At 44.1% G+C, this 23,343-nt stretch overlaps 1 protein-coding gene across 2 annotated transcripts in view; it reads left to right on the top strand.

The window, feature by feature from the left end:
• The window catches only part of LOC115161390 (syntaxin-binding protein 5-like), a 236,131-nt gene that overhangs the window by 20,104 nt on the left and 192,684 nt on the right, over nt 1-23,343 (top strand). For both annotated transcript variants that reach the window (XM_029712341.1, XM_029712339.1), the window contains exon 2: nt 11,582-11,679. In XM_029712341.1, coding sequence (XP_029568201.1) covers nt 11,582-11,679 — 98 coding nt within the window. The remainder of the gene's footprint in view (nt 1-11,581; nt 11,680-23,343) is intronic.

The following is a 23,343-nucleotide window of genomic DNA, read 5'->3' as shown; positions in this document are numbered from 1 at the left end:
ACTACTTGACGGACAGTAGCAGAGAATGGCTTGGGAATTATTGGGAAGTTACAGACCTTGGTCTGACACTGCCTGGTATAGAAAACGAGGGGCGAGAGAGACATGGGTGTAGCTTGATACTTGACACCTGAAGATCCCTCTGAGGAGAATAAAGTTATAAGAGAGAGTAGATGTATTAACAGGATGACGACAGCCCCAGACCATTATTCCTCCTCAACTAAAACTTTACAGTTGGCACTATGCATTCGGGCAGGAAGCCAAACTCAGATTCGTCCATCGGACTGCCAGATGGTGAAGCGTGATTAATCACTCCAGAGAATGTGTTTTCACTGCTCCAGGGTTGAATGGCGGCCAGCTTTACACCACTCCAGTTGACTTTTGATCTTGCGCATGGTGATTTTAGGATTTTGTGCGGCTGCTTGGCCATGGAAACACATTTAATGAAGCTCCCGACAAACAGTTCTTGTGCTGACGTTGCTTTCAGAGGCAGTTTGGAACTCGGTATTGAGTGTTGTAACCAAGTACATTTATATGCTACGCGCTTCAGTACTCGTCGGTCCCGTTCTGTGAGCTTGTGTAGCCTATCATTTCGCGGCTGAGCCTTTGTTGCTCCTAGACGTTTCCACTTCACAATGACAGCACTTACAGTTGACCGGGGCAACTCTAGCAGGGCAGAAATTAGACAAACTGACACTGGAAAGGTGGCATCTTATGACGATGCCACGTTGAAATTCACTGAGCTCTTCATTAAGGCCATTCTACTGTCAATGTTTGTCTTTGGAGATTGCATGGCTGTGTGCTCGATTTTATACCTCTGTCAGCAAAGGGTGTGACTGAAATAGCTGAATTCACTAATTTGAAGGGGTGTCTGCTGTATATATTGTGTATGTGCTCATCTCAACAAATGCAATATCACCTCTGCTGCTTCCTCCAACACTTCAACGTGTGATGTTGCTCTTCTTTTGATAGCTACGTGCTGTGAATTATCTGTGCGATCAAATCCTTGAAAAAAGGTTTTCATCTTTCCTTTTAGACTGTGGTATCAGGGACACACACATTCAGAACGGAGACTCAGGACACGTTTATGCTCGTTTTTGTTAGATGTTTTCAGCTGTTTCACTGAATGAAAGCCAAGCAATAGACAGCCTTGGCTGTTGTAGTTTTTCTATCATTAGTGAACTCCTGAACCTATTGTTTGATACTCTACAGTGTATCCACGTAGTGCTGCCTCCCTTCAGAAAACTGACTGTAACAGAATTGAGATGTGGTTGATAAGTAAATTGAGAGGGCGAGTCGACTTGGTTTGGGCTGGATAATCTGGATGGGTTTTAACTGTGGGCAATAAAACCAAGCGCTAAATGAAAGTCTATTGGCTGAGTCATTCATTAGGACGTATGTGATTAATGGAGCATGGGCCGCACATAAACATACCACACACACACACACACGCACACACACACACACACACACACACACACACACACACACACACACACACGTACACACACACACACACACACACACACACACACACACACACACGTGCACACACACACACACACGCACACACCACACACACCACACACACCACACACACACACACACACACACACACACACACACACACACACACACACACACACACACACGTACTCTCTAGTTATTATCTATGCATGGTCACTTTAACTCTACCTACATGTACATATTACCTCAATTACCTCGACTAACCGGTGCCCCCCGCACATTGACTCTGTACCGTAACACCCTGTATATAACCTCCACATTAACTCTGTACCGTAACACCCTGTATATAACCTCCACATTAACTCTGTACCGTAACACCCTGTATATAACCTCCACATTAACTCTGTACCGTAACACCCTGTATATAGCCTCACTACAGTTTACTGCTGCTCTTTAACTATTTTTAATTTTTTACTTTTTTAAACTTATTTATATTTTACTTAACACTTATTTTTCTTAAAACTGCATTGTTGGTTAAGGGGCTTGTAAGTAAACATTTCACTGTAAAGATCTACACCTGTTGAATTCGACACATGTGACAAATAAACATTTGATTTGATTTGATTTAACACTCACCGTGTATTTCTTTGCTGCTGCTAGTGTTTATGTATTCCTCAGGTCAAAGTTATCACTGATGAATGATCTCTCTCTCCGAATTTCATTTCAATTTCTATAGAAGGGACTTTATTGGCAATGGGAAATATATGTTAACATTGCCAAAGAAAGTGAAGTAGATAAACAAAAGTGAAATAAACAATAAAAAATGAACAGTAAACATTACACTCACAAAAGTTCAAAAAGAATAAAGACATTACAAATGTCATATTATGTCTATATACAGTGTTGTAATGATGTGCAAATAGTTAAAGTACAAAAGGGAAAATAAATAAACATAAATATGGGTTGTATTTACAATGGTGTTTGTTCTTCACTGGTTGACCTTTTCTTGTGGCAACAGGTTACAAATCTTGCTGCTGTGATGGCACATTGTGGTATTTCACCCAGTAGATATGGGAGTTTATCAAAATTGGATTTATTTTTTGAATTCTTTGTGGGTCTGTGAAATCTAAGGGAAAAATGTGTCTCTAATATGGTCATACATTTGTCAAGAGGTTAGGAAGTGTTGCTCAGTTTCCACCTCATTTTGTAAGCAGTGTGCACATAGCCTGTCTTTTGAGAGCCAGGTTTGCTTTTGGCGGCCTCTCTCAATAGCAAGGCTACGCTCACTGAGTCTGTACATAGTCAAAGATTTCCTTAATTTAGCATCTGTCACAGTGGTCAGGTATTCTGCCACTGTGTACTCTCTGTTTAGGGCAAAATAGCATTCTAGTTTGTTTTTTGTAAATGTTTTATTTTGGTTTCTTCATGATTTGGTTGGTTACATCTAACTGTGTTGCTGTCCTGGGCCTTGGCTTTATATTGTCAGCTCAGGGATTTGATCCAGCAACCTTTTGGTTACTGGCCCGATGCTCTAACCACTAGGCTACCTTCTGCCTGGCAGTTAACCAACTGTTCTACGAGTGTAGAAGACGTGAATAGTAATTAAGGCAGCATGATTCAGAGGGGTTAAATGTGGAAGACATGTTTTGGTTGAATGCATTCAGTTGTGCAACTGACTAGGTAATCCCCTTTCCCTTTCCTTTTCCTTGTGTTTGTGAACAGAGCCCCAGGACCAGCTTGCTTAGGGGACTCATCTCCAGGTTCATTTCGCTGTAGGTGATGGATTTGCAATGGACGTTTTGGGAATCTTGAAAGTCTGGGAGGGTGTCTCGCTGGTCTGGGCAGGGTGTCCATTGCTCTGTTGCTCCTGTGTGAGGTGCTGGGGCTACGGTTGAGAGTGACGTCCTTCAGAGTCCTGGCAAAAGTTGGGATTGCTGCCTTGTAGCGGTGGAGCTGGTCGTAAAGGCTGGTCAAGTCCAGGGTGGAGTGGTAGACCAGGTAGACATTAGGTTTTGAGGCACAATCTCCCAAAATGCTTGCATTCACCCGTGGTGTGGTGGCAGGGTGAAAATATTTTTGTGGTAGCAGAGTGGAGATAAGCACTTTAGTTGGGGAAAGTGGAAGAAGAATTTTCAATAATCCCTTGAGTGCTGTGGCCACCCTTTCCTGCTGGGCCCTCAGGTCATTTGTGCCCGTGTGAATTATGATGTGGCTGATGGACCCTAGTCTGTGTGGACCAGCTCTCTGAGCTCCACCATGTCTCTCTCCAGCTTTGTGAATTTATCCCACTCAATGATGGAGGAGCAGTGCAGTTGTGGGACCTGGATGTGTTCAGTGCTGGTGGGGGTGACTATCCTCGTCTGCAGGACAGTTTGAAGAGGTATGATCAGACTCAGACTCAGGATGGGGGAGTCATCACAGAAAGAGAGCTTTTACCTGCTGTGCTCTCTCTTTGATACCGTAAAAGTCCTGCTGGATCTGCATGAGGATGCCCTGCACCATTGCTGAGTTTCCAGCCTGGGCCAAAACCCTCTCTCTTGACATAGGGGTAGTGTACTCTAATAGCACTGTGTCATGCCAGGGGGTGGTCTGGTTAATATAGCACTGTGTCATGCCAGGGGATGGTCTGTGTTAATATAGCACTGTGTCATGCCAGGGGATGGTCTGGTTAATATAGCACTGTGTCATGCCAGGGGATGGTCTGTGTTAGAATAGCACTGTGTCATGCCAGGGGATGGTCTGGTTAATATAGCACTGTGTCATGCCAGGGGATGGTCTGTGTTAATATAGCACTGTGTCATGCCAGGGCATGGTCTGGTTAATATAGCACTTTGTTATGCCAGGGGATGGTCTGTGTTAATATAGCACTGTGTCATGCCAGGGCATGGTCTGGTCAATATAGCACTTTGTTATGCCAGGGGATGGTCTGTGTTAATATAGCACTGTGTCATGCCAGGGGATGGTGTGGTTAATATAGCACTGTGTCATGCCAGGGGATGGTCTGTGTTAATATAGCACTGTGTCATGCCAGGGGATGGTCTGGTTAATATAGCACTGTGTCATGCCAGGGGATGGTCTGGTTAATATAGCACTGTGCCAGGGGATGGTCTAGTTAATATAGCACTGTGTCATGCCAGGGGATGGTCTGGTCAATATAGCACTGTGCCAGGGGATGGTCTGGTTAATATAGCACTGTGCCAGGGGATGGTCTGGTTAATATAGCACTGTGTCATGCCAGGGGATGGTCTGTGTTAATATAGCACTGTGCCAGAGGATGGTCTGGTTAATATAGCACTGTGCCATGCCAGGGGATGGTCTGGTTAATATAGCACTGTGTCATGCCAGGGGATGGTGTGGTTAATATAGCACTGTGTCATGCCAGGGGATGGTCTGTGTTAATATAGCACTGTGTCATGCCAGGGGATGGTCTGGTTAATATAGCACTGTGTCATGCCAGGGGATGGTCTGGTTAATATAGCACTGTGCCAGGGGATGGTCTGGTTAATATAGCACTGTGTCATGCCAGGGGATGGTCTGGTCAATATAGCACTGTGCCAGGGGATGGTCTGGTTAATATAGCACTGTGCCAGGGGATGGTCTGGTTAATATAGCACTGTGTCATGCCAGGGGATGGTCTGTGTTAATATAGCAATGTGCCAGGGGATGGTCTGGTTAATATAGCACTGTGTCATGCCAGGGGATGGTCTGGTTAATATAGCACTGTGCCAGGGGATGGTCTGGTTAATATAGCACTGTGTCATGCCAGGGGATGGTCTGGTTAATATAGCACTGTGCCAGGGGATGGTCTGGTTAATATAGCACTGTGTCATGCCAGGGGATGGTCTGGTTAATATAGCACTGTGTCATGCCAGGGGATGGTCTGGTCAATATAGCACTGTGTCATGCCAGGGGATGGTCTGGTTAATATAGCACTGTGTCATGTCAGGGGATGGTCTGGTTAATATAGCACTGTGTCATGCCAGGGGATGGTCTGGTTAATATAGCACTGTGTCATGCCAGGGGATGGTCTGGTTAATATAGCACTGTGTCATGCCAGGGGATGGTCTGGTTAATATAGCACTGTGTCATGCCAGGGGATGGTCTGGTCAATATAGCACTGTGTCATGCCAGGGGATGGTCTGGTCAATATAGCACTGTGCCAGGGGATGGTCTGGTTAATATAGCACTGTGTCATGCCAGGGGATGGTCTGGTTAATATAGCACTGTGTCATGCCAGGGGATGGTCTGGTTAATATAGCACTGTGCCAGGGGATGGTCTGGTTAATATAGCACTGTGTCATACCAGGGGATGGTCTGGTTAATATAGCACTGTGCCAGGGGATGGTCTGGTTAATATAGCACTGTGCCATGCCAGGGGATGGTCTGGTTAATATAGCACTGTGTCATGCCAGGGGATGGTGTGGTTAATATAGCACTGTGTCATGCCAGGGGATGGTCTGGTTAATATAGCACTGTGTCATGCCAGGGGATGGTCTGGTTAATATAGCACTGTGTCATGCCAGGGGATGGTGTGGTTAATATAGCACTGTGTCATGCCAGGGGATGGTCTGGTTAATATAGCACTGTGTCATGCCAGGGGATGGTCTGTGTTAATATAGCACTGTGTCATGCCAGGGGATGGTCTGGTTAATATAGCACTGTGTCATGCCAGGGGATGGTCTGGTTAATATAGCACTGTGCCAGGGGATGGTCTGGTTAATATAGCACTGTGCCAGGGGATGGTCTGGTTAATATAGCACTGTGTCATGCCAGGGGATGGTCTGTGTTAATATAGCACTGTGCCAGGGGATGGTCTGGTTAATATAGCACTGTGTCATGCCAGGGGATGGTCTGGTTAATATAGCACTGTGTCATGTCAGGGGATGGTCTGGTTAATATAGCACTGTGTCATGCCAGGGGATGGTCTGTGTTAATATAGCACTGTGTCATGCCAGGGGATGGTCTGGTTAATATAGCACTGTGCCATGCCAGGGGATGGTCTGGTTAATATAGCACTGTGCCAGGGGATGGTCTGGTTAATATAGCACTGTGTCATGCCAGGGGATGGTCTGTGTTAATATAGCACTGTGCCAGGGGATGGTCTGGTCAATATAGCACTGTGTCATGCCAAGGGATGGTCTGGTCAATATAACACTGTGCCAGGGGATGGTCTGGTTAATATAGCACTGTGTCATGCCAGGGGATGGTCTGGTTAATATAGCACTGTGTCATGCCAGGGGATGGTCTGGTTAATATAGCACTGTGTCATGCCAGTGGATGGTCTGGTTAATATAGCACTGTGTCATGCCAGGGGATGGTCTGGTTAATATAGCACTGTGTCATGCCAGGGGATGGTCTGGTCAATATAGCACTGTGTCATGCCAGGGGATGGTCTGGTCAATATAGCACTGTGCCAGGGGATGGTCTGGTTAATATAGCACTGTGTCATGCCAGGGGATGGTCTGGTTAATATAGCACTGTGTCATGCCAGGGGATGGTCTGGTTAATATAGCACTGTGTCATGCCAGGGGATGGTCTGGTTAATATAGCACTGTGCCATGCCAGGGGATGGTCTGGTCAATATAGCACTGTGTCATGCCAGGTGATTGTCTTTTTGGAAAATTAAGTTGCTAACATTCTCCTCTTTGTGGCAGTCAGAAAATAGTGTCTCTAGATTGTCCTTGACAAGTTTTTTTGTTGTACTTATTCCATGCCGTGCTATTTTTAATATCAATGCGGTACTGTATTGTCTATCACAGTGCCATCCGTTTTGTCACCAAAGTCCCATACACTACCCACCACTGCGACCTGTACGCTCTCGTTGGTTGGCCCTCGCTTCATACTCGTCGCCAAACCCACTGGCTCCAGGTCATCTACAAGTCTCTGCTAGGAGAACCCCCGCCTTATCTCAGCTCACTGGTCACCATAGCAGCACCCACCCGTAGCACGCGCTCCAGCAGGTATATCTCACTGGTCACCCCCAAAGCCAATTCCTCCATTTGGTCATCTTTCCTCCCAGTTCTCTGCTGCCAATGACTGGAACGAACTGCAAAAATCTCTGAAGCTGGAGACTCATATCTCCCTCACTAGCTTTAAGCACCAGCTGTCAGAGCAGCTCACAGATCACTGCACCTGTACATAGCCCATCTGTAAATAGCCCATCCAACTACCTCATCCCCATACTGTATTTATTTATTTATCTTGCTCCTTTGCACCCCAGTATCTCTACTTGCACATTCATCTTCTGCACATCTGCCATTCCAGTGTTTAATTGCTATATTGTAATTACTTCGCCACCATGGCCTATTTATTGCCTTAACTTACCTCATTTGCACTCACTGTATATAGACTTTTTGTTTTCTTTTGTTCTACTGTATTATTGACTGTATGTTTTGTTTTTTCCATGTGTAACTCTGTTGTCACGTCCTGACCATAGTAAGATGTTATTTTCTATGGTAGAGTAGGTCAGGGGGTGTTTTTTCTATGTTTTGTATTTCTATGTTCATGTTCTAGTTTTGTATTTCAATGTTTGTTTTGTTTGGGATGATCTCCAATTGGAGGCAGCTGGTCCTCGTTGTCTCTAATTGGAGATCATACTTAAGTAAGGTTTTTTCCACCTGGGTTTTGTGGGAGATTAATTTTGAGGTGTGTGTGTGTGTGTGTGTGTGTGTGTGTGTGTGTGTGTGTGTGTGTGTGTGTGTGTGTGTGTGTGTGTGTGTGTGTGTGTGTGTGTGTGTGTGTGTGTGTGTGTGTGTGTTTTCACCTCTGTGTCACGGTTTGTTTTTTGTCTTTCAATTTATTTATGTATTGCATAGTTTCACAGTGTAAATAAAAATGTTGAACGACACACATGCTGCACCTTGGTCCTCTTCTTCCTACGACAGACATGACATCTGTGTTGTTGTATGTGTTGAATTGCTATGCTTTATCTTGGCCAGGTCGCAATTGCAAATGAGAACTTGTTCTCAACTAGCCTACCTGGTTAAATAAATTGTAATGACCTCTCTACAGTGATAAGCCATGGGGGCTTCAAAGGCCAACAGAGGTGTTAAAATTCTTGAGTTTCACAGCCAAATTTTAACACCTCTCTCTTCACACTACAGTGCTATTTGAAGTTCCAGCCAGGTCAGTTCTGTCCTAGCAGCTTGGTAGCTTAGTAGCCTTTTTTTATTAAGCTTTATATAACAAAATGACCTAGAGATTATTATCTTTTAACCTTTTGACTTCAGAAGTAGTTTCAGACTGAACATAATTCACTCAGTTTTCTGTTGGATGGTATTTTCAGGTTCCGCTGTGTTCCTTCTGCAGGTTTTGGTTTGTTAGACGTTTTTTCTTGATAGTCCTTGGTAGTAATAGTCCATTCAGGTCATTTTCCCCAAAATCAAGGTTTTAGGTATGGAATTTTTACTTGGATTGAAGTTGAGGCTAGTATATTGTATAACAATTCAAGTTTATCTACATTTATCCAACTCTAATTATAACTCAGCAGCCCATTCTCTCTCTCTCTCTCTCTCTCTCTCTCTCTCTCTCTCTCTCTCTCTCTCTCTCTCTCTCTGTGTGTGTGTGTGGCAGAGCAGGATCTCCTCAATTCAATTCAAGGGGCTTTATTGTCATGGAAAACATGTTTACATTGCCAAAGCAAGTGAAGTGGATAAACAAAAGTGAAATACACAAAGTGAACAGTAAAAAAATTACACTCACACAAGTTCCAAAATTCTCTCATCTGTCTAAGCCCCCCCCCCACCTCTCTCTCTCTCTCTGTGTTTCTGTCTCTGTATCTCTCAATTCAAGGTAAAAGCTTTATTGGCATGGGAAACATATGTTTACATTGCCAAAGCAAGTGAAATAGATAATACACAAAAGTGAAATAAACAATACATGTTTTTACAGTAAACATTACACTCACAAAAGTTACAAAACTATTAAGACATTTAAAATAGCTATAATAACATCTCCTGGGTGGTCAGTAAGTAACATATAGCTCTCTGGGTCTCGTAGGAGGTCAGTAAGTAACATGTAGCTGTCTGGGTCTCCTGGGTGGTCAGTAAGTAACATATAGCTGTCTGGGTCTCCTGGGTGGTCAGTAAGTAACATATAGCTGTCTGGGTCTCCTGGGTGGTCAGTAAGTAACATATAGCTCTCTGGGTCTCGTATGAAGGTCAGTAAGTAACATGTAGCTGTCTGGGTCTCCTTGGTGGTCAGTAAGTGACATGTAGCTGTCTGGGTCTCCTTGGTGGTCAGTAAGTAACATGTAGCTGTCTGGGTCTCCTTGGTGGTCAGTAAGTAACATGTAGCTGTCTGGGTCTCCTGGGTGGTCAGTAAGTAACATATAGCTCTCTGGGTCTCCTGGGAGGTCAGTAAGTAACATGTAGCTGTCTGGGTCTCCTGGGTGGTCAGTAAGTAACATATAGCTCTCTGGGTCTCCTGGGTGGTCAGTAAGTAACATATAGCTCTCTGGGTCTCCTGGGTGGTCAGTAAGTAACATGTAGCTGTCTGGGTCTCCTGGGTGGTCAGTAAGTAACATGTAGCTGTCTGGGTCTCCTGGGTGGTCAGTAAGTAACATATAGCTGTCTGGGTCTCCTGGGTGGTCAGTAAGTAACATGTAGCTGTCTGGGTCTCCTGGGTGGTCAGTAAGTAACATGTAGCTGCCTGGGTCTCCTGGGTGGTCAGTAAGTAACATATAGCTCTCTGGGTCTCGTATGAAGGTCAGTAAGTAACATGTAGCTGTCTGGGTCTCCTTGGTGGTCAGTAAGTGACATGTAGCTGTCTGGGTCTCCTTGGTGGTCAGTAAGTAACATGTAGCTGTCTGGGTCTCCTTGGTGGTCAGTAAGTAACATGTAGCTGTCTGGGTCTCCTGGGTGGTCAGTAAGTAACATATAGCTCTCTGGGTCTCCTGGGAGGTCAGTAAGTAACATGTAGCTGTCTGGGTCTCCTGGGTGGTCAGTAAGTAACATATAGCTCTCTGGGTCTCCTGGGTGGTCAGTAAGTAACATATAGCTCTCTGGGTCTCCTGGGTGGTCAGTAAGTAACATGTAGCTGTCTGGGTCTCCTGGGTGGTCAGTAAGTAACATGTAGCTGTCTGGGTCTCCTGGGTGGTCAGTAAGTAACATATAGCTGTCTGGGTCTCCTGGGTGGTCAGTAAGTAACATGTAGCTGTCTGGGTCTCCTGGGTGGTCAGTAAGTAACATGTAGCTGCCTGGGTCTCCTGGGTGGTCAGTAAGTAACATGTAGCTGTCTGGGTCTCCTGGATGGTCAGTAAGTAACATGTAGCTGTCTGGGTCTCCTGGATGGTCAGTAAGTAACATGTAGCTGTCTGGGTCTCCTTGGTGATCAGTGGATAACACAGCTTTATTGTCCATTCCCAGTTGTTGTCGCCTGTATTTAATTCACCAGCAAACAGACAGCGGACAGAGCCAAGCCGTTGATGCATTTTTCAGCACCACCCTGTCTGTTCAGCGCCGGTATGATTATCAGTATAGATTCTGTGCAGCGACTGTAAACCCTGGGCAGTGCTAGTGTGGATTTCAGCACCACTGCTAGTGGACAGCACCCATGCAGAATTGAATGTTTGTCTAAGTTTCCTGTGGAAAGAACCACTGAATATTTCAGCACCATGGAGAGAACCTTAGTGTGGATTCTCTTGCTGTTAATCCATTCCAGAAGCCCCTTCTTTTTTTTCTCCGTTTTCTGATCAAGTCATGGGTCTTCATATTTTATTTGACCTTTATTTGACCAGGTGTGTCAATAATGAACAAATTATCATTTACATTTACATTTACATTTAAGTCATTTAGCAGACGCACTTATCCAGAGCGACTTACAAATTTACAATGATGCGGACCTCGTGCTCCTGAATCATCGCTCCTATTTCAGACTATGTTTAGGTGTCTATTTGTCTGTGTGTGTGTGCCTGTGTCTATTTGTCTGTGTGTGTGCCTGTGCATTTTTGTCTCTGATGAATAGTCTACTATAGTTAAGTAATTTGACTTGAAAAGAAAGGTTTCCTGCATACAGATTCCTACTCAATAACACCTTTATATACTTTGAAATTGTCTATTGAATGTGAATGTAAATGTAAATGTAAAAATGTAATGTTATTGTTTGTTTTCTCTTCCAGACGGTACGCCATGGCTTCCCCTACAAGCCCACCTGCCTGGCATTCGACCCAGTCCAGAAGATCCTGGCCATTGGCTCCAGAACAGGAGGCATACGGATGTATCCTTTACTTCGCCCCCCACTCTACTCTTTTTATCCCTCTCTTCATCCCTCCTCTCCTCCGCTGTTGTCATGGCTGTCATATCGCGGAGTCAAACCTGTCTGTTTTCCAGCTCGTGCTCCCAGGAGGCACCTGAGCCTTCTCGCGCCCCCAGGTAGGAGTTTATACTTTCATATATCCAGCCTCATCCTGGAGAGAGAGAGAGAGAGAGAGAGAGAGAGAGAGAGAGAGAGAGAGAGAGAGAGAGAGAGAGAGAGAGAGAGAGAGAGAGAGAGAGAGAGAGAGAGCGAGAGAGAGAGAGTATGTGTCTGTGTTGGTACTGAGAATACCTCTCTTCCTCTCTCTTTATTTTCCCTCACCCTGTCCCTATCTGTCGGTCTCTTCCTCTGTCTCCCTCTTTCTCTCTGGACCTTCAGCAGATGCTTTGATGAAATGCTGACTGGAGGGAGAGCTCAGATTTCTGTTTGATGGAGAGGAGACCCATGAATGAATGATCATTAGCATTGATAGGCTAAACACAAATATCATAGCTCTCATGTGGCCCGTCATTCAGTCCATCTCTCTATTCCATTATTTTTTCCATCTTTCTTTTTTCTCTCTCTTTATGTCTCTCTCCCTCCCTATCTTGTTTTCTATCTTCTCTTTCTTCCATTTTACTTTTTTTCCCTCTACCCCTCTGTCTCTCCTTCTCCCTCTCCCTTCTTTCTCTACTTGTCATTTGAAAGTGTCCAGGTATAGACTAGGGCATGTATTCCCAAACTGGGGTACGCGCAATGCCATCGGGGTACGCCAAATAAAAATGCGATTCACATTTTTCTTTAATAAAATAAAATACTATACATTTGGGTGAGGCTTTTTTCTCACCTGAGTGGCCTCGTTTCACTGCTTGCATCAGTTACCTGATATGGAATGGATTTCCTTGTAGTCATGGCTCTGTGTAGTACTCTGTGTTTCCCGAAGTCTGTTCTGAACTTGGGGACTGTGAAGAGACCCCTGGTGGTATGTCTTGTGGGGTATGTATGGGTGTCTGAGCTGTGTGCTAATCATTTGAATAAACATCCTGGTATTTTTCAAAATGTCAATGCTTCTCACAAAGACAAGTAGTGATGCAGTCGATCTCTCCTCTACTTTGAGCCAGGAGAGATTGACATGAACGTCGTTGATGATTAGCTCTCTGTGTACATTTAAGGGCCAGCCGTGTTGCTCTGTTCTGGGTCAAATGTTTGAGGCACTCGAAGATATGACTGGGCAGTAGTCCAAGTCCAAATTAGGGCCTGTAGTTCTTGATTTGTTGATAACCTTGTAAAGGACGTAGGGCAGCGTTTTATTTCGAAAAGACCTCTCCTAATACTTACCTACTATTGCATCACTGTGTTTTGACCATGACAGTTTACAATCCACCAAGCAGCTTAGTCATCTCACTTTGCTCAATTTCCACATTATCCATTACAGGATTTAGTTGAGGATTAGGGTTTAGTGAATGATTTGTTCCAGTACAATGCTTTTAGTTTTTGAAATATGTAGGACCAGCTTATTACTTGGCAACAGTTCTAAAACTGATTGCAGCTCTTTGTTAAGTGTTGCAGTGATTTCACTTGCTGTGGTAGCTGACGTGTATAATGTTGAGTCATCGTCATAGTTACAGTTTGTTCGTAGTATTCAGATTCCTTCTCCCTTTTTTCCACATTTTGTTTTGTTACAGCCTTGTTCTAAAATGGATTACATTTATATTTTTCCTAATCAATCTACACACAATACCCCATAATGACAAAGTGAAAATAGTTTTTTTTAGTAATGTTTGCAAATTTAGATAAAAAAATATTAAATTCCTTATTTACATAAGTATTCAGACCCTTTACTATGAGATTCGAAATTGAGTTCAGGTGCATCCTGTTTCCATTGATACTCCTTGAGATGTTTCTACAACTTGATTTGACAAACCTGTCTATATAAGGTCCTACAGTGCATGTCAGAGTAAAAACCAAGCCATGAGGTTGAAGAAATTGTCCGTAGAGCTCCGAGACAGGATTGTGTCGAGGCACAGATCTGGGGAAGGGTACCAAACATTTCTGCAGTTCCTCAAGAACACAGTGGCTTCCATCATTCTTAAATGGAAGAAGTTTGAAACCACCGAGACTCTTCCTAGAGCTGGCTTCTGGCCAAACTGCGCAATCGGGGAAGAAGGGTCATGGTCAGGGAAGTGACCAAGAACCTCCATAGTTCCTCTGTGGAGATGAGAGAACCTTCCAGAAGAACAACCATATATGCAGCACTCCACCAATCAGGCATTTATGATAGAGTGGCCAGACAGAAGCCACTCCTCAGTTAAAGGCACATGACAGTCTGCCAAAAGGCACCTAAAGGCCTCTCAGAGCATTACTAACAAGATTCTCTGGTCTGATGAAACCAAGATTGAACTCTTTGGCATGAATGCCAAGTGTTACATCTGGAGGGAGGAAACCAGTCACCATCCCTACGGTGAAGCATGGTGGTGGCAGCAACATGCTGTGGTGATGTTTTTCAGCGGAAGAGACTTGGAGACTAGTTAGAATCAAGGGAAAGATGAACAGAGCAAAATACAGAGAGATCCTTGATATTTTCGCGCTCCAGAGCGCTCAGGACCTCAGACTGGGATGAAGTTTCACCTTTGAACAGAACAACGACCCTAAGCACGCAGCCAAAACCACACAAGAGTGGCTCTGAATGTCCTTGAGTGGCCTTGCCAGAGCCCGGACTTGAACCCAATCGAACATCTCTCGAGAGACCTGAAAATAGGTGTGTAATGACGCTCCCCATCCAATCTGACAGAGCTTGAGAGGATCTGCAGAGAAGAATGGGAGAAACTCCCCAAATACAGGTTTGCCAAACTTGTAGCGTCATACCTGTGAGGTCTCAAGGCTGTAATAGCTACCAAAGGTGCTTCAACAAAGTAGTGTTGAAATACTTATGTAAATGTGATATTTCATTATTTATTTTTTTATACATTTGCAAAAATTTCTAAACTGTTTTTGCTTTGTCATTATGGGGTATTGTGTGTAGATTGATGAGGGGAAAAAATTATTTCATCCATGAAAAAACAGGGCTGTAACACAACAAAATGTGGAAAAGTCAAGGGGTCTGAATACTTTCCGAAGTCACTGTAGATAGATAGGCTTTACTCAGTTACAGTGGTCATTAGTACATATTTGAAAAGGTAAGGGGCCTAGACAGCTGCCCTGGGGAATGCCTGACTCTACCTGGATTATATTGGAGAAGCTTCCATTAAATAATAACTTCTGTGTTCCGTTAGACTCTTGATCCACAGTATAGCAGGGTATGTTAACTTCTTGAGGCTACCTGGGACGTTAGCGTTCCCCCCGTGGCGCACCCTATCAACTGCAGGTGCATTTCAAGAGCGGCAAATTTGAAACCAAATAAATGTACAAATTCAAATTTCTCAAACATACAACTAACTTACAGCCTTTGAAAGATAAACATCTTCTTAATCTAACCACGTTTACCGATTTCAAAAAGGTTTTACGGGGAAAGCATAAAGTTAGGTTATGTTAGGAGAGTACATTGACAATAGCTGTGTGCAATGCATTGTCGATTCAAAGACATGCGTCACCAAAACCATACAATCAGCTAAAATTATGCACTAACCTTTTACAATCTCCATCAGATGACACTCCTAGGACATTTTGTTAGACAATGCATGCATTTTTAGTTCTATCAAGTTCATATTTATATCTAAAAACAGTGTTTTACTATGGCGTTGATGTTCAGGAAATCGTTTCCCTCCAATACCGGCAGTCAAGTCATGACGACAAAATAATTAATTAATATTAGAAAACATTGCTAAAATATTATATTGTCATTCAAAGAATTATAGATTTACATCTCTTGAACGCAATGGACTTGTCAGATTTTAAATTAACCTTACTGGGAAATCACACTTTGCAATAATCTGAGCACTGCGCCAGAAAAATACGCATCGCGATACAGACTAACCGCCATGTTGGAGGAATCTAAAATCGAAAATACTATATAAATAATCCATTACCTTTGATTCTCTTCATCAGATGTCACTTCCAAAGAGTCCCAGGTCCATAACGAATGTAGTTTTGTTCAAAAAAGCTCATCATTTATGTCGAAAAACCTCCGTGTTGTAGCGCATGATCTAAGCCAGCCGGACTTCACTTCACTTCAAGAACGGAAAAAATATATTTCCGTTCGTTCAAACATGTCAAACGTTGTATCGCATAAATCATTAGGGCCTTTTTTAACCAGAACATGAATAAAATTCAAGGCGGACCATTGGGTTTTCTTTTAAAACGTTTCGGAATGAGAGTACCCACCATCAAATCGCGCGCCAGGGTGAATGATGGACCATCACGTTCCATGGCTCTTATTCGGTCAGATCTCACTGTAGAACACTCAAAACACTTTGTAAAGGCTGGGGACATCTTGTGGAAGCAATAGGAAGTGCCAGAATATTCCTCAGCCCCTTTGTATTTCAATGGCATAGGCTCAAAGTCAATTCAACACATCAGGTATCCACTTCCTGTCAGAATCTGTCTCAGGGTTTTGCCTGCCAAATGAGTTCTGTTATACTCACAGACACCATTCAAACAGTTTTTGAAACTTTAGGGTGTTTTCTATCCATATATAATAAGTATATGCATATTGTAGTTACTGGGTAGGTGTAGGAGGCATTTAAAAATGGGCACATATTTTTTCAAAAATTCTTAATACTGCCCCCTATACCCTAACAGGTTAACCTAAACCACATATGTTTTTCCAGCAGCAGACTAAGATCCATAATGTCATAAGCTGCACTGAAGTCTAACAAAACAACTGCCACAAGATTCTTCTGACCAGTTTAATTCAGCAAATCATCAGTCATTTGTGTAAGTGCTGTACGTGTTGAGTGCCCCTCCTTATAAGCCAGTTGATGATTCGTTTACTGTGAAATAGCATTGTATCTGGTCAGTGCATACCTTTCAATCAACAATTTTATATCTCTATTTACTTAATCTCTCAAGACCCAGTGTTTTCCCCTGCCTGCTAACTGTAGCAGCACACTGACAATCTCTCTCTGTTTCTGTCTGTGTGTGTGTGTGTATCAGTCTGTTTCTCTCTCTCTCTCTCTCTCTCTCTCTCTCTCTCTCCCTCTCTCTCTCTTTCCCTCTCTCTCTTTCCTCTCTCTCTCTCTCTCTCTCTCTCTCTCTCTCTCTCTCTCTCTCTCTCTCTCTCTCTCTCTCTCTCTCTCTCTCTCTCTCTGTATCAGTCTGTCTCTCTCTGTGTCTGTGTGTTTGTGTGTGCATTTGTATCAGTTCGTCTCAGTTCGTGTTTGTGTTTAACATTGCTATTATCTTGCCATGCCGTACTGGATGTGAAACAGAATGGCTTTTCAATAAAGGTCAGGTAATAGAATCCTGTTCTGTCTGGAGGACAGTCCCTTCTCATCCAAGCCTATCAAAAAACACACCAACCTGCCCACGACGACCGTGTGCTCTCACACAACCTACTGGAAGATAGAGAGAGAGAGAGGGAGATGAGGAGAGGAGGGAGGGAGAGGAGGGTAGAGGAAGGAGAGAGTGGAGGATACATGAAAGGGAGGAGAGAGACAGGGAAAAAAGAGGATAAGAGGAGCGGGGAGACGAGGGAGGTAAGGGTTTAAGACAACAGGAGAGGGTGGCTGACATGGAGGGAATAGGAGGAGAAAGAGGAGGAAAGAAAATAATGTTATGGGGTGAAGAACGAAAGGCAATTTGAGTCTAGTCTGGTGATAGAACCACTGCTGGTCTGTATTCAGTCTGATGATAGAACCACTGCTGGTCTGTATTCAGTCTGATGATAGGACCACTGCCGGCTGTATTCAGTCTGGTGATAGGACCACTGCTGGCTGTATTCAGTCTGGTGATAGAACCACTGCTGGCTGTATTCAGTCTGATGATAGGACCACTGCTGGCTGTATTCAGTCTGATGATAGAACCACTGCTGGCTGTATTCAGTCTGATGATAGGACCACTGCTGGCTGTATTCAGTCTGATGATAGAACCACTGCTGGCTGTATTCAGTCTGATGATAGGACCACTGCTGGTCTGTATTCAGTCTGATGATAGGACCACTGCTGGCTGTATTCAGTCTGATGATAGGACCACTGCTGGCTGTATTCAGTCTGATGATAGGACCACTGCTGGCCTGTATTCAGTCTGATGATAGGACCACTGCTGGTTGTATTCAGTCTGATGATAGGACCACTGCTGGTCTGTATTCAGTCTGATGATAGGACCACTGCTGGCTGTATTCAGTCTGATGATAGGACCACTGCTGGTCTGTATTCAGTCTGATGATAGGACCACTGCTGGTCTGTATTCTGTCTGATCATTGGACCACTGCTGGCCTGTATTCAGTCTGATGATAGGACCACTGCTGGTCTGTATTCAGTCTGATGATAGGACCACTGCTGGCTGTATTCAGTCTGATGATAGGACCACTGCTGGCTGTATTCAGTCTGATGATTAGACCACTGCTGGTCTGTATTCAGTCTGATGATAGGACCACTGCTGGCTGTATTCAGTCTGATGATAGGACCACTGCTGGCTGTATTCAGCCTGATGATAGGACCACTGCTGGCTGTATTCAGTCTGATGATAGGACCACTGCTGGCTGTATTCAGTGTGATGATAGGTCCACTGCTGGCTGTATTCAGTCTGATGATAGGATCACTGCTGGCTGTATTCAGCCTGATGATGGGACCACTGCTGGCTGTATTCAGTCTGATGATAGGACCACTGCTGGCTGTATTCAGTGTGATGATAGGACCACTGCTGGCTGTATTCAGTCTGCTGATAGGACCACTGCTGGCCTGTATTCAGTCTGATGATAGGGCCACTGCTGGCTGTATTCAGTCTGATGATAGGACCAGTGCTGGTTGTATTCTGTCTGATCATTGGACCACTGCTGGCCTGTATTCAGTCTGATGATAGGACCACTGCTGGTCTGTATTCAGTCTGATGATAGGACCACTGCTGGCTGTATTCAGTCTGATGATAGAACCACTGCTGGCTGTATTCAGTCTGATGATTGGACCACTGCTGGTCTGTATTCAGTCTGATGATAGGACCACTGCTGGCTGTATTCAGTCTGATGATAGGACCACTGCTGGCTGTATTCAGCCTGATGATAGGACCACTGCTGGCTGTATTCAGTCTGATGATAGGACCACTGCTGGCTGTATTCAGTGTGATGATAGGTCCACTGCTGGCTGTATTCAGTCTGATGATAGGATCACTGCTGGCTGTATTCAGCCTGATGATGGGACCACTGCTGGCTGTATTCAGTCTGCTGATAGGACCACTGCTGGCTGTATTCAGTCTGATGATAGGGCCACTGCTGGCTGTATTCAGTCTGATGATAGGACCAGTGCTGGTTGTATTCAGTCTGATGATAGGACTACTGCTGGCCTGTATTCAGTCTGATGATAGAACCACTGCTGGCCTGTATTCAGTCTGATGATAGGACCACTGCTGTCTGTATTCAGTCTGATGATAGGACCACTGCTGGCCTGTATTCAGTCTGATGATAGGACCACTGCTGGCTGTATTCAGTGTGATGATAGGACCACTGCTGGCCTGTATTCAGTCTGATGATAGGACCACTGCTGGCTGTATTCAGTGTGATGATAGGACCACTGCTGGCCTGTATTCAGTCTGATGATAGGACCACTGCTGGCTGTATTCAGTCTGATGATAGGACCACTGCTGGCTGTATTCAGTCTGATGATTGGACCACTGCTGGCTGTATTCAGTCTGATGATAGGACCACTGCTGGCTATATTCAGTCTGATGATAGGACCACTGCTGGCTGTATTCAGTCTGATGATTCGACCACTGCTGGTCTGTATTCAGTCTGATGATAGGACCACTGCTGGCTGTATTCAGTCTGATGATAGGACCACTGCTGGCTGTATTCAGCCTGATGATAGGACCACTGCTGGCTGTATTCAGTCTGATGATAGGACTACTGCTGGCTGTATTCAGTGTGATGATAGGTCCACTGCTGGCTGTATTCAGTCTGATGATAGGATCACTGCTGGCTGTATTCAGCCTGATGATGGGACCACTGCTGGCTGTATTCAGTCTGATGATAGGACCACTGCTGGCTGTATTCAGTGTGATGATAGGACCACTGCTGGCTGTATTCAGTCTGCTGATAGGACCACTGCTGGCCTGTATTCAGTCTGATGATAGGGCCACTGCTGGCTGTATTCAGTCTGATGATAGGACCAGTGCTGGTTGTATTCAGTCTGATGATAGGACTACTGCTGGCCTGTATTCAGTCTGATGATAGAACCACTGCTGGCCTGTATTCAGTCTGATGATAGGACCACTGCTGTCTGTATTCAGTCTGATGATAGGACCACTGCTGGCCTGTATTCAGTCTGATGATAGGACCACTGCTGGCTGTATTCAGTGTGATGATAGGACCACTGCTGGCCTGTATTCAGTCTGATGATAGGACCACTGCTGGCTGTATTCAGTGTGATGATAGGACCACTGCTGGCCTGTATTCAGTCTGATGATAGGACCACTGCTGGCTGTATTCAGTCTGATGATAGGACCACTGCTGGCTGTATTCAGTCTGATGATAGGACTACTGCTGGCTGTATTCAGTGTGATGATAGGTCCACTGCTGGCTGTATTCAGTCTGATGATAGGATCACTGCTGGCTGTATTCAGCCTGATGATGGGACCACTGCTGGCTGTATTCAGTCTGATGATAGGACCACTGCTGGCTGTATTCAGTGTGATGATAGGACCACTGCTGGCTGTATTCAGTCTGCTGATAGGACCACTGCTGGCCTGTATTCAGTCTGATGATAGGGCCACTGCTGGCTGTATTCAGTCTGATGATAGGACCAGTGCTGGTTGTATTCAGTCTGATGATAGGACTACTGCTGGCCTGTATTCAGTCTGATGATAGAACCACTGCTGGCCTGTATTCAGTCTGATGATAGGACCACTGCTGTCTGTATTCAGTCTGATGATAGGACCACTGCTGGCCTGTATTCAGTCTGATGATAGGACCACTGCTGGCTGTATTCAGTGTGATGATAGGACCACTGCTGGCCTGTATTCAGTCTGATGATAGGACCACTGCTGGCTGTATTCAGTGTGATGATAGGACCACTGCTGGCCTGTTTTCAGTCTGATGATAGGACCACTGCTGGCTGTATTCAGTCTGATGATAGGACCACTGCTGGCTGTATTCAGTCTGATGATTGGACCACTGCTGGCTGTATTCAGTCTGATGATAGGACCACTGCTGGCTGTATTCAGTCTGATGATTGGACAACTGCTGGTCCATATTCAGTCTGATGATTGGACCGCTAATGGGCACACACACACACACACACACACACACACACACACACACACACACACACACACACACACACACACACACACACACACGTACATGGTCATGCCCACCAACCCATTAGCAGCCTTATTAAATGACATGATTTTACAGCCCTCTATTAGTGTAATGACAGTTTTATCAATGACCACTATTACCGTCTTATTGGGATAAGCTGTTGACATGCCCCGTTGATGTCCAACTCATGACTGTCCCCGTGTCCGTCCATGACCACACATCATATTCCTCATTTAAACGGAGCAGTAACTGAAATATAGACACGGACTGTATCCCTGTAACCTCTCACATAATATAGTTTAATACCATATTAACTCCTGCAGAATTATGCATTTCTTGCAGTAAAATAATATAACAAATGTTCATTTTGTCTCGGGAACAGGAGTGGAGAAATATGATTTCTTTCTTTCAGCATCTCTTGAGAAAATGTGAGTGTTTGTGTAATGTGTGGTCTTTGACACTGCTATGCAAGCGGACAGTATTTCAACCACATGACATATGCACCCTAGACGAAGTCTTATCAGGAACGTGTTTCCTTGTTTTCCCCCTGATTTTTATTTCCTTAAAAACTGGTCATACTGATGACATTTGGACAATTTCCACATTAACAATTTCTCCGTTGTTTTGGAGTTATTGAGCTTTTTCCCCCCGGTCCCTAAAGGAAACAGACATATTTACTTGTGTTCACTAGATTACTAATGCATTCATTCTATCGATGTAAGACATTATTCTGGTGAGCACGACTTGACTGTTTTCTGGCGTAACAAGTTACGACAGAAGAGAAGCTGCATGTACATAACTTTAGTTGACAAACAAATGGCTTACAACATTTTGGAAATTATAATATGGCCCACCAAATGTCGGGAAATTATCAGCAAAAAGTTGTCTAAATTAGGGGAGAAAGTAGCCAGTTGTTTATACTGTCCAGTAAGGAGTAGAAACAGAATTCATTGTTACGGTGGATTGAACATACACAGGTAGCCTACTTTTTGTCATTTGTTTTACAATCAGATGAAAACATCATCACACGACACCAATGACATGTGAAACTGAGCCTGCGCAGACTGCGAGAAACAACACTAAACGGGAACAGGTGTTTACATGCCACAGTATCCCATCTAAGATCAGCATATCCCAGGCATCTTATCCGGGTTTATCATAAGCTTCTTTGGGGTGTTTTGTAAACGGGATATTATGTTTATATGAGTCAACTCAGAAACAGAATACTTGTGTATCCCCAAAAAAATAACAGGTTATTGGTGGGCATGTAAACAATGGTACGCTGAATAATAACAGGATATTGGTGGGCATGTAAACAATGGTACGCTGAATAATAACAGGATATTGGTGGGCATGTAAACAATGGTACGCTGAATAATAACAGGTTATTGGTGGGCATGTAAACAATGGTATGCTGAATAATAACAGGATATTGGTGGGCATGTAAACAATGGTATGCTGAATAATAACAGGTTATTGGTGGGCATGTAAACAATGGTACGCTGAATAATAACAGGATATTGGTGGGCATGTAAACAATGGTACGCTGAATAATAACAGGATATTGGTGGGCATGTAAACAATGGTACGCTGAATAATAACAGGATATTGGTGGGCATGTAAACAATGGTACGCTGAATAATAACAGGATATTGGTGGGCATGGAAACAATGGTACGCTGAATAATAACAGGTTATTGGTGGGCATGTAAACAATGGTATGCTGAAAAATAACAGGATATTGGTGGGCATGTAAACAATGGTACGCTGAATAATAACAGGTTATTGGTGGGCATGTAAACAATGGTACGCTGAATAATAACAGGATATTGGTGGGCATGTAAACAATGGTACGCTGAATAATAACAGGATATTGGTGGGCATGTTAACAATGGTCAGTGCCAAAGGTTAGTGAAGCAGACACTGGGACTGGAATGGAACCACTGCTGAAATATAATAGAAAAACTTACCATCTTACTGTGTATAGGTAATGCCATAGAAACAACGGACTACAGAAACTGTAACTTAAATGAGGTAAACTATGACTTTCTACGGTGTGTATAACCAACAGAATGCCACTGTTTCAATGTAGCCCCACCCTGCAGTGCTAGCTACGCTGCTAGGTAGCTAGTCCATCTCTCCCATTCCTCCGTCCTGTTTTCATTCATCTTTATCGATCCTTAGGGATCAATCCACCCTGCCCTTTTTGTTTGAGAGCAAGCTCATTCCTTACCGGCGTGA

This window comes from Salmo trutta, chromosome 24 (genome assembly GCF_901001165.1).
Source record: "Salmo trutta chromosome 24, fSalTru1.1, whole genome shotgun sequence".
In the NCBI taxonomy this organism is placed as follows: domain Eukaryota; kingdom Metazoa; phylum Chordata; class Actinopteri; order Salmoniformes; family Salmonidae; genus Salmo; species Salmo trutta.
This window is presented reverse-complemented; position numbering and strand designations above follow the sequence as displayed.